This window comes from Mobula birostris, chromosome 3, assembly GCF_030028105.1.
Source record: "Mobula birostris isolate sMobBir1 chromosome 3, sMobBir1.hap1, whole genome shotgun sequence".
Classification (NCBI taxonomy): domain Eukaryota; kingdom Metazoa; phylum Chordata; class Chondrichthyes; order Myliobatiformes; family Myliobatidae; genus Mobula; species Mobula birostris.
This window is the reverse complement of record NC_092372.1, coordinates 59,275,679-59,290,350: the sequence shown is the minus strand read 5'-3', so window position 1 is coordinate 59,290,350 and position 14,672 is coordinate 59,275,679. Positions and strand designations below refer to the sequence as shown.

The window sequence follows — 14,672 nt, the reverse complement described above, 5'->3', positions numbered from 1 at the left end:
AACAGTGCAAGTAATACCATAACTTGATAAAGAACAGGCCATGGGCACAGTAAAAAAAAAGTTCAAAGTCTCTCGAAAGTCCCACATCTCACACAGATGGAAGGAGGAAGAAAACTCTCCCTGCCATGCCCAACCACAGTCCGACTCCGAGTCGTCCGAAAACTTCGAGCCTCCGAGCAGCCCTCCGACACCAAGCACCATCTCTGCCGAGCGCTTCGATCCCAGCCCCGCCGCCAGCAGCAGGCAAAGCCGAGGATTTTGGGGCCTTCCCTCCGAAGATTCTCGATCACACAGTAGCAGCAGCAGCGAACCGGGCCTTTCAGAAGTTTCTCCAGATGTTCCTCCGTGCTTCACACGTCCGTCTCCATCAAATCAGAATTGCACACGGCATCCTACTTACAAATACGATATCATTTCACCGGAGAGCTGCGCGCACTGTGTAGCACCGCCATCTTCTCCTCCCGCCTTAATTTTATGTATGTTGATAATTGCAAAGTGCAAGACGGAAAATATGGGATAATTAGATTTAGAGGATGATGCTCTTAAGAATCTGAAGACTGTTGGTACAAAAAGTGGGTGATTAAGTATATATTACCCTTGTCTTTTATATAATATGTGTAGCATACTTTGAGGGTCCATTGAAGTTCTATGACAGTCATTTGAATGGGAAAAGGATAATTATCCTAAGATAAATATCTTTGGATCAAGAGGTGGGAGATGTTGCCCAGAAAGAACCACAATCTTCAAATTAGCGGATAGGAATTGAGCAAACGCAGTAGAAATAAACACAGCAGAAATCTTTATTCTTCCCACGTGGTTGAAGTAAGTCAGGTGGCCATTTTGTGAGACTTTTCTTGAAGTCGCCATTTTGTGAACTGTTTGGTGAACCAGCTCTTGCTCAAGGGTAACAATCAGAGCAAGTGAACGTAGGCACAAGGAGTTTCTGTTGATGATCTGTTCAACCTGAGGTCATTCTCAGTTAAGAAGCTGTTTATTATGGAAGGTGGCAGACATGTAGAAGGAACAGCCTGTGATCTGGTTAAACCAGCTCAGACAACCATTCTAAGCCGGAAACAAAAGAAATCACCTAAGGCACAAGTCTGAAGGAAACAGCCATAAAGCAATACTGTTTGTAGCCTTGAGCCACTTCTAATCAGAAGCTGATAAACATCAGTCAGCTGACATTGAGCCAATGAAATTGAAATACCATAAGGATACGATGAGGAAATAAAGAAGAATGGAGGATTCTGGGAGCACAGGCTGCGACAGCTCTGGAGAAACCATACATCATGACAACTGGATGATCACATGTTAGAAATGTGGCGATTACATTGAGATCAAGAGGAATTCCTGGACAGCATCAACTCCTTTTACAGACAAGAGAAAAAGCTGCAGATGCTGGAAATCCAAGCAACCCACAGAAAATGCTGGAGGAACTCAGCAGGCCAAGCAGTATCTGTGGAAAAGAGTAAATCGTCGACATTTCGGGCTGAGATCTGTCATCAGGACTGAAGAATAATAGATGAGAAGTCAGAGTAAGAAGGTTGGGGGAGGGTAGGAAGAAATACAAGCTGATAGGTGAAACTAGGAAGGGAGGATGGGTGAACTAAAGAGCTGGGAAGCCCATTGTGAAAAAGATAAAGGGCAGGAGAAGGGAGAATCTGATAGGAGAGGACAGAAAGCCATCGAAGAAAGGCAAGAATGATGAGAACCAGAGAGGGGTGATAGTCAGGTAAGGAGAAAAGGAGAGAGAGGGGGGAAAAATGAGAATGGTGAGGGGGTGTGGGAGGATAGAACCATTACCAGAAGTTCAAGAAATTGATGTTCATGCCATCAGGTTGGAGGCTACCCAGACAGAATACAAGGTGCTGCTCCTCCAGCCACAGCGTGGCCTCATTGTGGCAGTAGAGGAAGCCATGGACTGACATGTTGATTCTTTTCCCCAGTTAGAGTGGGACAAAGCTGAAGGGAACAGCCATAAAGTGACACAGGATAGTCAAATGACATTGAGTCAAAAAAATTAAAACATCATAGATTGATCTGATAAGAAAAAGAATAAGAATGAAGGACTTCAGGGAACACGGAGATTACATCGGGATCAAGAGGAATACCTGGCCAACACAGACTCTGGTATTACCTTTTCTCTTTGACTGCTCATGAAGGGTTAAGGACAGACCTAATACGTGTGCACACAGGTAATTAGTTCCAACATCCATGAGCATGGGAACTGAGACAATAAAGGTGCTCGTCAGTAAATACAGGTTCTCTTTACACCCAACTAATCATTATTATTGAGGGGTAATCCTGGTAACAACTTTCTATTATCATACTTGATTCCAATCTCAAAAGGATTTGCAAATCCTCAAGCAGTAATCTGTATCCAGCAAGCTGAAGCAATATCAGTCGGTATATACTGAAGGTAAGTGGGTGGGGGGGGGGGCAGTGGGGGGGGGAAGAGGGAGCGAGAGCGAGAGGTGAGTGAGAGAGAACGAACATCTTATTAATGGAATGACAGCTTGTATTCAAGTGAAAATACAACATGTCAGAAAGTAACAAAGTATTAGAAAAAGACACATATAGTGTAGATTTTCCCCATTTCATTCCAAACACTCCTCTAAGTCCCAATTCACAAGAGTACAACGAGCATTTCCACACTTTTGATATACTACTAATAATATGGTTTACAACTGCTTCATACATTTAGTCATAAAATAGATAGCTAGATACTTTATTGATCCCAAAGGAAATTAGTGTCACAGTAGCGTTACAAGTGCACAGATATACAAATATCAAAAGAGAAAGAAAGAAAAAAAAAGTTACCTCAAGCAGCCTAACAGGAGGGAGGGTCATCACTTCCCCGGCTATAGGTTGACTCCTTACAGTACCTAATGGCCGAGGATAAGAATGACCTCATATAACACTCTTTGAAGCAGCACAGTTGTCTTAGTCTATTACAAAAAGTGCTCCTCTATGCAGAGGGTGAGAAACATTGTCCAGAATTGCCAGGATTTTCTGCAAGGTCTTTTGTTCTACAACAGCTTCCAGTGCGTCTAGTTTGATTCCTAGAACACAGCCAGCCTTTCTAATCAGTTTACTGAGCCTGTTGGCATCACCCATGTTGATGCCATTTCCCCAGCACAACACCCCAGAAGATTGTACTAGTAACAACAGACTGGTAGAACATGTGAGAGAGAGGCCAGCATATTCCAAAGGACCTCAGTCTCCTCAGGAAGCAGAAGTTACTCTGGCCCTTCTTGTACACAGCCTCTGTGTTAGTGCTGCCCTCATGTCTGTCATCCAGGTTCACCCCAGGTACTTATAGGACCTCACCACATCCACACCATCAATAGTAACAGGGAGCAGTGCAGGCTCAAGTCTTCCTAAGGTCCATCACCATCTCCTTGTCTTACTGATGTTGAGCTGTAGATGATTCAGCTTGCAACATTTGACCAAGTCCTCCACCAGGGAACTGTATTCATCCTCCCATTCTCCCTTTATACACTCAATTCGTACGGAGTCATCAGAGAATTTCTGTAGATGACATGGCTCAGTGTTGTATCTAAAGTCCGAGGTATACAGGGTAAACAGGAAGGGAGCCAGTACAGTCCCCTGTGGGACCCCAGTGCTGCTTATAGCTGTATCTGACACACAGCTCTGAAATCACATAAACTGTGGTCTGCTAGTCAGGTAGTTCATTATCCGGGATACAATGGAAGTGCCAACCTGCATTGAATGGAGCTTCTCCCCCCAGCAACGAGGGCTGTATGGTATTGAAGGCACTTGAGAAATCAAAAACATGATCCTCACAGTGCTGCCCTGCTTTTCCAAAATGGAGTAGGTTCTGTTCAGCAGGTAGATGACTCATTGTCAACTCCAATGTGCTCCTGGTCAGCAAACTGCAGGGGATCGAGGGTTGATCTGACCAGGGGTCAGAGGTGAGCCAGGACCAGCCTCTCTAGGGTCTTCATGCCTCATGTCAACAAACAAACATAAGTTATCATAAAGTCAATTACTTCCTGTCACTTTGTTACAGATTAGATCATAATTCTTGGGAACAATCAACCGCATAATTGGGGCTAGAACATCAGTAAATCATTTATTGACTTCATTACTACTAATGATTCCCTGATTTCCTCTTAATCTTTTAAGTTGCATTCATTGTAATAATACTAGATACAAGTGGGGAGAAAAAAAAAAATCATATTTATACCTGGTAAATATCACATACCTCCAACATCAACTGAGTAAATTCTTTATTAATAAGAAATGCCGGCTTCCAGTCTTGGTGTATTTCACTGGCAACCGACTGTGCTGTGATCTCTACAACAGAAAGGACACTTTAAATGAAGCATATTAATTTCAGTACATCTGGCTGCTGTTTTTTTGATTACAACCCAGCATTCAACACCATCATCCCCTCAGTACGATTCAACAAGCTTCAAAACCTGGAACTGTACCCCTCTCTACATCTGGATCCTGGACTTCCTCATTGGAAGACCACAGTCAGCACAGATCAGTAATAACATTTCCTCCATGCTGACAATCAACACAGGTACACCTCAAGGACAAATACTTCGCCTACTGCTCTACTCATTCTACACTCATGACTGTTTGGCTAGGTAGAGTTCAAACACCATCAATAACTTTATCAATGACCCAACTATTACTGGCAGAATCTCAGATAGTGATGAGGAATGCAATAGATCAGCTGGTTGAGTAGTGTCACAACAACATCCTCACACCCAACATCAGCATGAACAGGAAACTGACTGTGGACTTTAGGAAGAGGAAGGTGGGAGAACACAAATCAATCCTCATCGAGAGGTCAGCAGTGGAAAGCTTCAAGTTCCTGAGTGTCAGCATCTTGAAGATCTATTCCGGGTCAAATATATTGATGCAATTAAGGCGGCAAACCAGCAGCTGTATTTCATTTTGAGGAGATTTACTATGTCAAAGACTTCAGCAAATTTCTAAGTACGTAGCGTGGAGCGCATTCTGACTGGTTGCATCATCTCTGCAACTTTTCCGATCTTGTGCAATGGTTTCTGTATTGGAGACGCCAATGCACAGTATCAGAAAAAGCTGTACAGAGTTGTAAACTCAGCCAGCTCAATCATGCACACAACCCTTCTCATCACTGAGGACATCGTCAAAAGGAGATGCCTCAAGGAGTCATCTATCATAAAGGACCTCCACCATCCAGAACATGCCTTCTTCTCACTAACACCAGGAAAGGAAGTACAGAAGCCAGAAGACACACACTCCACATTTCAGCTACAGCTTCTTTCCCTCTGCCATCAGATTTCTGAACAGCCCATGAACTCTACCTCATTATTTTGCTCTTTGTACTCTACTGAATTTATTTTTCTAATATTTCTTATTGTGGCATATAGTAATCTTATTTTATATATTGCACTGAACTGCTGTTGCAAAACAACAAATTTCATGACATGCCAGTAATAATAAATCTGATTCTGACACAATTATCACAAAGCACCTTAAAATAAAAAAAATTAAAAATAAAGTACCTTTGTGCTTCTGTAAAAAGTCAATTGTTTCCTGTAGTACTGTTGATTTATCCATTTTCCGAGTATTACTTGGCAGCATGGAGCCAAGCTCTTTGATTAACACATTGAACTGATCTCGTCTTTTCTTCTCAGATATATTTCTAGACACCCTAAAGTTATGAAAGTACTTTTAGTAGAAAGTTATATTTAATAACAAAGTTGTTTATTCACAATCCTTGTAAGTTAAATTTTTCTAAGTATAGGTGGTTACATTTTCAGTTTTTCTAATAAAAAAACCAAATGCCAGACTATTAAAAAGATATATCAACAATTCTTTAATAAAAGGCAGCAATTTTTTTCTAACACACGTTAAAAGAAATTTCTGATACATTATTATACAGCTTAAAATAAAATGTTAATCAAAAATTAATGACTGGTTTTAAAATTTCTCGTGATACATTTTCCTTTCCTCCTCACCCCTTATTACAGGGCACACATGCTTGTTTCACAAGTTTATTTCATTTTATTCTGCTGCATTATGATATTTTATGTCATAGGTCTTCATTCTTATTATTTGCAATTAGAATAATTTATAAAAATGCACTTCTTTCAGCTCATAAATAAAACACATTTTTGAAAGAATTCAAAGAATACTGTGTGCCTTTATTTCTTTATTTACCACGATCTGGGCACTACTGGTACAAGCAGTAGCTTTACCCATCTCTGACTCTGAGAAAATGGAGGATAGTCACCTTCTTGAGCCCCTTTAGTTCTTTTGAGATTGGAATTCCTATTTATGGATTTAGGGAGGAGGTCCAGAATTTACAGCCAAGGACGATAAATGAACTGCAATGCATCCCCAAGTGAAGTGGTTCCAGAATTAAAGGGGAACATGCAGATGGTAATGACATTCCATGCATCCAGAGATTTGTCATTCTAGATTGGAGAGATGACAACTTTGAAAGATACTATTTATTATCTGACTTGCTATGTTTCAGCTAAATATTTCTTGTTTAAGTCCAATTCCATTTGAAATTGTCCTGAAGGAACTTTGGACTACTTCAATAAAGTTATTTTACGTATGATAAATCAGTGGTGAATGAGCAATTATGTACATAGAATATGAAACAAGAATGTAAATTATTAAAAATTTCATAAGGCATGTATTAAGTAATAGAATTACTTAAGATAATTATCTTTCATTAGAAGAGTTAATGGAATAATTTAATAAATGAATTATCAATTCAACAGCTTTTAATTAGACTGGCTTAGTTTGCTAGTTCCAGAAATTGGGAAATAATAAAATAATCTACAAAGCAGGGAACAACAAGATAAATACAACTAAGTACTTTCCATTTAACATCATACTCATAAAATCACATAACACTACAACACAGAAGCAGGCCCTATGGTCCATCTAGTCCATGCCAAACTATTAATCCAATTAGTCCCATCAACCCGCACTTGGAATATTGCCCTGTATACCTCTTTCATCCATGTGCCAATCCAAATTTCTCTTAAATGTTGAAATCAAACCCATATCCACCACTTGTGCTGGCAGCTCATTCCACCCTCTAAGTAAAGAAGTCTCCCCTGATGTTCCCCTTAAACATTTCACTTTACACCCATAACACATGACCTTCACTTCTAGTCTCACACAACCTCAGTGGATAAAATCTGCTTATATTTATCCTATCTATACCCCTCATAATCTTGTATACATCTTATCATATCTCCCCTCATTCTCCTACACTAAAGTTCTAGCCTATTCAACCCTTCCCTATAACTCAGATCCTCAAGTCCAGGCATCATGCTTGTTAAGTTTTCCTCTGCACTCTTTCATATCTTTCTTGTAAGTAGGTGACCAGAACTGCACACAATACTCCAAACTGGGCCTCAATGACATCCTATACAACTTCAATGCAACATCCCAACTCCGGTACTCAGTACTCTGATTTACAAAGACCAACATGCCAAAAGCCCTCTTTACCTGTGATGACACTGTGAAGGAATTATGGATCTGTATTCCCAGATACCTCTGATCTACCATACTCCTTAGTGTCCTACTGCTCACTGTGCAAGTCCAACCCTTGTTTGTCCTCCCAAAACACAACACCTCACACTTTTCTGCATTAAGTTCCATCTGCCATTCTTCGGCCCATTTTTCCAGCTGGTCTAGATCCCGCTACAAGTGTTAATAGCCTTCCTCACCATCCACTTCACCCCCAATCTTTGCATAATTAGCAAATTTGCTGATTCAGTTTACTACATTGTCATCTATATCAATGATCTGGATGATAAACAACCAGCACCAGCCCTTCGGGCACACTTTAGCCTCCAGTCAGAGATGCAACTATCTACTACCACTCTCTGGCTTATCCCAGAGAGCCAATGAAAGCCAATTTACTATCTCATCCTGAATGTCAAGCAACTGAACCTTCTTGACCAGCCTCCCAATTCAGGACCTTGTCAAAAGCCTTGCTAAAGTCCAAATGGACAACATCCACTGCCTTGCCTTCATCAACATTCCGGTAGCTTCCTTGAAAAACTCTAAGATTTGTTAGAAACAACCTACCACAAAAAACCATGTTGACTATTCCTAATCAGTACCTGTATATCCAAATCTTATACATTCAGTCCCTTGGTATACCTTCCAATAACTTTCCCACTACTGATGTCAGGCTCATCAGTCTATAATTTCCCGGCTTATTCTTAGAGCTTTTTTTAAATGACAGAACAACATTAGCTATCCTCCAATCCTCCAGCACCTGCCCTGTTGCAATTTCTACACTACTTTTGCATGAGGTCCAAAGTACACCTGGTCAGGCCCTGGGGATTTATCCACCCTAATTTGCCTCAAGACAGCAAACACCTCCTTCTCTATAATATGCACATGGTCCATGGCCTCAGTGAGGTTTTGCCTCACTTCTATACACTCTGAGTCCATCTCCTGAGTAAATACAGTTGAAAAAAAATCCACTTAAGATCACCTCCAACTCTTTCAATTCCATGCATAGATGACCACTCTGACCTTCAAGAGGACCACTTTTATCCCTTGCCATCTCTTTTCTCTTAATAGATCTGTAAATACTCTTGGGGTTCTCCTTCACCTTGTTTACTAGAACAATTTGATGACTTATTTTAGCTCTCCTGATTTCCTTAAGTGTTCTCTTGCATTTCTAATACTCAAGAACCTCACTTGCTCCCATCTACCTATACCTTCTTCTTAAAGAGGGCTTCAATATCTCTTGAAAGACAAAGTCCCCTAAATTTGGTATCCTTACCTTTCATTCTGTCAGGAACATACAGCCTCTGCACTCTCAAAATTTTACCTTTGAAGGCCATCCACTTACCTCACACACCTTTGCCAGAAAACAGCCTGTCCAAACCCACACTTGCCAGATTCTTTCTGATACCATCAAAACTGGCCTTTCTTCAATTTAGAATCTAAATCTGAGGACTATTCTTCTCCATAATTATCTTGAAACTATGATCACTAGATGCGAAGTGCTTCCCTGCACAAATTTCTGTCACCTGCCCTGCCTCATTCCCAAACAGGAGATCTAGTACTGCACTCTCTCTAGTTGGGACTTCTGTGTATCCTGTAATGCAATAGCTATAAGTAATAGTTTAAATGAAGTACAAACAAGGAGTATACATTGAAATTAAAGAGTACCGAGCCAAATTTCCTACTTAGAGGAGAGCTGGATGTTGCATTGAGGTCCAGTTGTGTAATGGTCTTTCATTAATCCCATGGGCTTGTCTGGATCATTTTTGCCTCCATTTCATATAACTTAGCAAGTCACTAAAAAGAGCATCCCTATAAACCTTTACTACAACAAATATTATTTCACAAATAAACTGTTGGATTAAGAACTTTCAACTACTAATAAATTTTTAATTACTTGCCTTTGAATCATTACCATGATATTTTAGTGCTTTTTTTTAAAAAAAGTGTTACTCAAGTCTTTAAAAACTTATTCAAAAATTAGATGCCTCATTTCCTTAAGATTATTCCTGAACACATGAACTAAAATGTCACAGAATGCAGACCAGCAAAAAGTATGTCTAATTTTATGGCAATAGTGAATATATGTCCTAAACATCAGAATCGGATTGGTTTGATACTCGAGAACTTGTGAAGCTCTCGATACAGCAGCAAGTGGCAGATATTTTCCATAATTCCTGTCTAATGATTGTGCATCTATTATGTTCTCTTATTGTTCAAACTCACCTTTTTGCTTTATCCTTATCACCATCATCCAACAGGCCATCAAAAATGCTGTGGTCATTCCTGTTAACACAAGTTCAAAATGCAATGAAGATTACTTTACATTATTTTCCTCACAAAAGTATTAGCTGTGAACAAATTTTGCTAAATTTAAGTATGAACTGAAAGCTTGTTCTGTAATGATTTTTTTTGAATACAATGCAAACATATTCAATACGCATAGAAAAAAAACATGACACTCATTAAAGGGATATCTTGCCAAGATATGCATTAATAGCAAATTTGCCATTATATGATCAGTGCTGCTTCAATACAATCACTATTATCAAACAAATATCAATGTCGTCAGTAGATTTCCAACTTTGCAACAAAACCAAAAATGGGGATTTACAGGTATGCATGTCTTTATTATCCACTTCCAAGTATCTAAGTTTAATTTAAATTGTTGTAAATTAAAAGGTGCTATACTAAAATAAACATGAGAAATGAATTAAGAGACCCAGAGATAAATGTATTTTATTTAGTACACTTAATAGAACATGGCTGTAGAAGCAAAGTTCAATTCAGCCTATATGCTTAAGGTGGTGGGGTAGCTAGAGAAAGAATTTATGAAGTCCACAGAGGTTGCACCAGAAGTATGGAAAATAAAGTACAAGATCAAGGGAGTAAGGAGGAAGGAGCTTAGCCAAGAAAACAATCAATGTCAAATCAGTTTGGTTGAACTTGGGAAATAATGAAAGATAAATTTTATCTTTCAGTTGTTATTTATAGTGCTCCTAGCAACATTCATTTTGGAATACGTATAAATCAGTAATGGAGTGACATGGACAAAGATAGACATTTAATCTTCCAACAACCTGGGCAAATCAAACTACCAACAGTAGCTTGGAAAAGAAATTCATACAATCCTACCAGTTTTGTAAAGGAACCGACAAGGGAACTGATCATTTTAAACAACGCAAGCAAAATGCTGGTGGAAAGCAGCAGGCCAGGCAGCATCAATAGGAAGTACAGTCGACGTTTCGGGTCGAGACCCTTCCTCAGGACTAACGGAAAAAAGAGATAGTAAGAGATTTGAAAGTGGGAGGGGGAGGGGGAGACCCGAAATGATAGAAGACAGGCGGGGGAGGGATGAAGCTAAGAGCTGGGAAGTTGATTGGCAAAAGGGATACAAGGCTGGAGAAGGGGAGTATCATAGGACAGAAGGCCTTGGAAGAAAGACAGGGGGAGGGGAGAGGAGAAAGAAAGGGAAACAGGGAGGGTCTCCCTCAGATCCCATCGTCAGCTCCTGGGCCCTCAGAGGCTCCATCTTCCTCTCATCCCAACCCTCCCCTCTTCACTGACACTACCAACCTCCCTCCCCCCTCTGATCCCAGCTCTCATCTGTGCCGGGTCTTCACTATCCCCTCCGACCTTCCACTCTCTGAGGCAGAGCGCTCTGTCCTCAGTAAGGGCCTCACTTTTGTCCCCCTGCGCCTACACCACAGTGAGTTCCGCATTCGCTATGACGCTAAACTCTTCTTCCGCCAGCTCTGTCTCCGAGCTTACTTCTTCAGCAAAGACTCTCCCACCCCCACCGATGACCCCTTCTCCCGTCTTCAATCCATGGACACCCCGCTCTGGTCTTCTGCCTGCTCTGGATCTCTTTATTGCTAACTGCCAACGGGACATCAACCATCTCGACTTCACCGCACCTTGTTCCCATTCCAACCTCACTCCTTCCGAACGCTCTGCTCTCCACTCCCTCCACACCAATGCTAACCTTACTATAAAACCCACTGATAAGGGAGGGCACTGTAGTAGTCTGGCGTACTTACCTCTACCTTGCCGAGGCATAGCGACAACTCGCTGATACCTCCTATTTACCCCTCGATCGTGACCCCACTAAGGAGCACCAGGCCATTGTCTCCCACACCATCACCGACTTTAACCACTCAGGGGATCTCCCATCCCCTGCTACCAACCTTATAGTTCCCACACCCCGCATTTCCTGTTTCTACCTCCTACCCAAGATCCACAAACCTGCCTGTCCAGGTAGACCCATTGTCTCAGCTTGTTCCTGCCCCAAACTCATCTCTGCATACCTCGACATGGTTTTATCCCCCCTTGTTCAATCCCTTCCTACCTGTGTTCGTGACACTTCTCACACTCTGGATTTTTTCAATGATTTTAAGTTCCCTGGCCCCCACCGTTTTATTTTCACCATGGATGTCCAGTCCCTATATACCTCTATCCCCCACCAGGAAGGTCTCAAAGCTCTCCGTTTCTTTTTGGATTCCAGACCCAACCAGTTCCCATCTAATACCACTCTGCTCCGTCTAGCAGAATTAGTCCTTACTCTTAATAATTTCTCCTTTGGCTCCTCCCACTTCCTTCAAACTAAAGGTGTAGCCATGGGCACCCATATGGGTCCCAGCTAAGCCTGCCTTTTTGTTGGCTATGTGGAATAGTCCATGTTCCAAGCCTATACTGGTATCCATCACCCACTTTTCCTTTGCTACATCGACGACTGCATTGGCGCTGCTTCCTGCACGCATGCTGAGCTCGTTGACTTCATCAGCTTTGCCTTCAACTTTCACTCTGCCCTCAATTTACCTGGTCCATTTCCGACACCTCCCTCCCCTTCCTTCATCTCTGTCTCTATCTCTGGAGACAGCTTATCTACTGATGTCTGCTAGAAGCCCACGGACCCTCACAGCTACCTGGACTACTCCTCTTCCCACCCTGTTACTCGTAAAAACGCCATCCCTTTCTCTCAATTCCTCCATCTCCGCTGCATCTGTTCTCAGGATGAGGCTTTTCATTCCAGGATGAAGGAGATGTCATCCTTTTTTAAAGAAAGGGGCTTCCCTTCCTCCACCATCAACGCTTCCCTCAAACGCATCTCTTCCTTTTCACACACATCTGCTCTCACCCCATTCTCCCGTCACCCCACTAGGGATAGGGTTCCTCTTGTCCTCACCTATGACCCCACCAGCCTCCATGTACAACACATAATTCTCCATTACTTCTGCCATCTCCAACAGGATCCCAGCACCAATCACATCTTTCCCTCCCCCCAATTTTATGCTTTCCGCAGGGATCACTCCCTACGCGACTCCCTTGTCCATTCGTCCCCCCGCATCCCTTCCCACTGATCTCCCTCCTGGTACTTATCCTTGTAAGCAGAACAAGTGCTACACATGCCCTTACACTTCCTCCCTCACCACAATTCAGGGCCCCAGACAGTCCTTCCAGGTGAGGCGACACTTCACCTGTGAGTCTGCTGGTGTGATATACTGCGTCTGGTGCTCCTGATGTGGCCTTCTATATATTGGCGAGACCCGACGCAGACTGGGAGAGCACTTCACTGAACACCTACCCGCTGTCCGCCAGAGGAATCAGGATCTCCCAGTGACCACACATTTTAATTCCACATCCCATTCCCATTCTGATATGTCAATTCATGGCCTCCTCTACTGTCGAGATGAAGCAACACTCAGGTTGGAGGAACAACACCTTATATTCCGTCTGGGTAGCCGCCAACCTGATGGCATGAACACTGATTTCTCTAACTTCCGTTAATGGCTCTCCTCCCCTTCTTATGCCATTCTGAATTTCTAATTTTTTTTTTCCCCTTTTCCTCTCACAATAACTCCTTGCCTGTTCTCCATCTTGCTCTGGTGCTCCCCTCCCCCTCTCTTTCTTCCAAGGCCTTCTGTCCCATCATACTCCCCCTTCTCCAGCCTTGTATCCCTTTTGCAAATCAACTTCCCAGCTCTTAGCTTCATCACTCCCCCTCCTGTTTCCTCCTATCATTTCGGGTCTCCCCCCCCCCCCCCAACTCTTTCAAATCTCTTACTATCTCTTTTTCCCGTTAGTCCTGACAAAACGTCAACAGTACTTCTTCCTATAGATGCTGCCTGGCCTGCTGAGTTCCACCAGCATTTTGTATGTGTTGCTTGAATTTCCAGCATCTGCAGATTTTCTTGTGTTTGCATGATCATTTTAAATGTAGGTCAATGTAAAATGGACAAATTTATTTAGAATTTTAAAAGATTCCCTGGGGAAAAATAAAATCACCAAATTATCACAAAATGAAATATTGTCAAAAATTTGCATCTTGAATTTTAAATAAAGATAAATAACATTATAAAGATATATTGCTGTCCAGGGTTCCAGTGACGTCATCATTCAGAATGGCAGTTTAAATCAACAGCTCCTCCAGAAAAACACATACTTAGATTAGATTAGATTAATTATGAGGACACGCAGTCCTCTTTTATTGTCATTTAGTAATGCATGCATCGCTATTTGATATCTTATACAGGTTTCCCCCACTATCCGAAGGTACAGCGTATCTATAAAACGGTTCATAAGCCGAAATGTCATAAAACGAAGAAGCAATTACCATTTATATGGGAAAATTTTGTGAGCGTTCGCAAAATAACCTACCAAATCATGCCAAATAACACATAAAACCTAAAATAACAGTAACATATAGTAAAAGCAGGAATGATATGATAAATACACAGCCTATATAAAGTAGAAATATTTTTCCACAATCATTACTGCACTGTTCTCCGAAGCGAAAATCTCACGCAAGCGCCGTCGGCAAAAAAAACACAGCGCAAGCGCTGTCAGCAAATACACAGCGCAAGTGCTCTCCAGTAACCTTTAAGCTATGAAGCTGCCAAATCATACCAAATAACACGTAAAAATACACAGCCTGTATAAAGTAGAAATAATGTATGTACAGTGTAGTATCACTTACCGGAATCGGGAAGACAGCGCAGAGCACACTGATGATGGTGTGTTAGGCTGAGTCGTTGCAGTTTGGGTGGTGCAGTGGCCCCCACCCTCCAGGCCACCAACCGATACCAATCCGCGAAGTACGCAGGGGTGCAGCGGTAGCCGGGAGGTACACAGCACATCTTTAAGAAAAAAGCCGAAAT

The 14,672-nt window shown here is 41.8% G+C and overlaps 1 protein-coding gene across 4 annotated transcripts in view; it reads right to left on the bottom strand.

Moving 5' to 3' along the window:
* Positions 1-14,672, bottom strand: part of clocka (clock circadian regulator a) — a 130,967-nt gene that overhangs the window by 82,017 nt on the left and 34,278 nt on the right. For 3 of the 4 annotated variants that reach the window (XM_072252689.1, XM_072252691.1, XM_072252690.1), the window contains exons 4-6: positions 9,742-9,801; positions 5,529-5,677; positions 4,229-4,320 (exon numbers count right to left, since the gene is read on the bottom strand). In XM_072252689.1, coding sequence (XP_072108790.1) covers positions 4,229-4,320; positions 5,529-5,677; positions 9,742-9,801 — 301 coding nt within the window. Of the gene's footprint in view, positions 1-3,723; positions 3,971-4,228; positions 4,321-5,528; positions 5,678-9,741; positions 9,802-14,672 lie in introns of those variants that run through there. The other variant, XM_072252692.1, reaches the window with a different exon arrangement.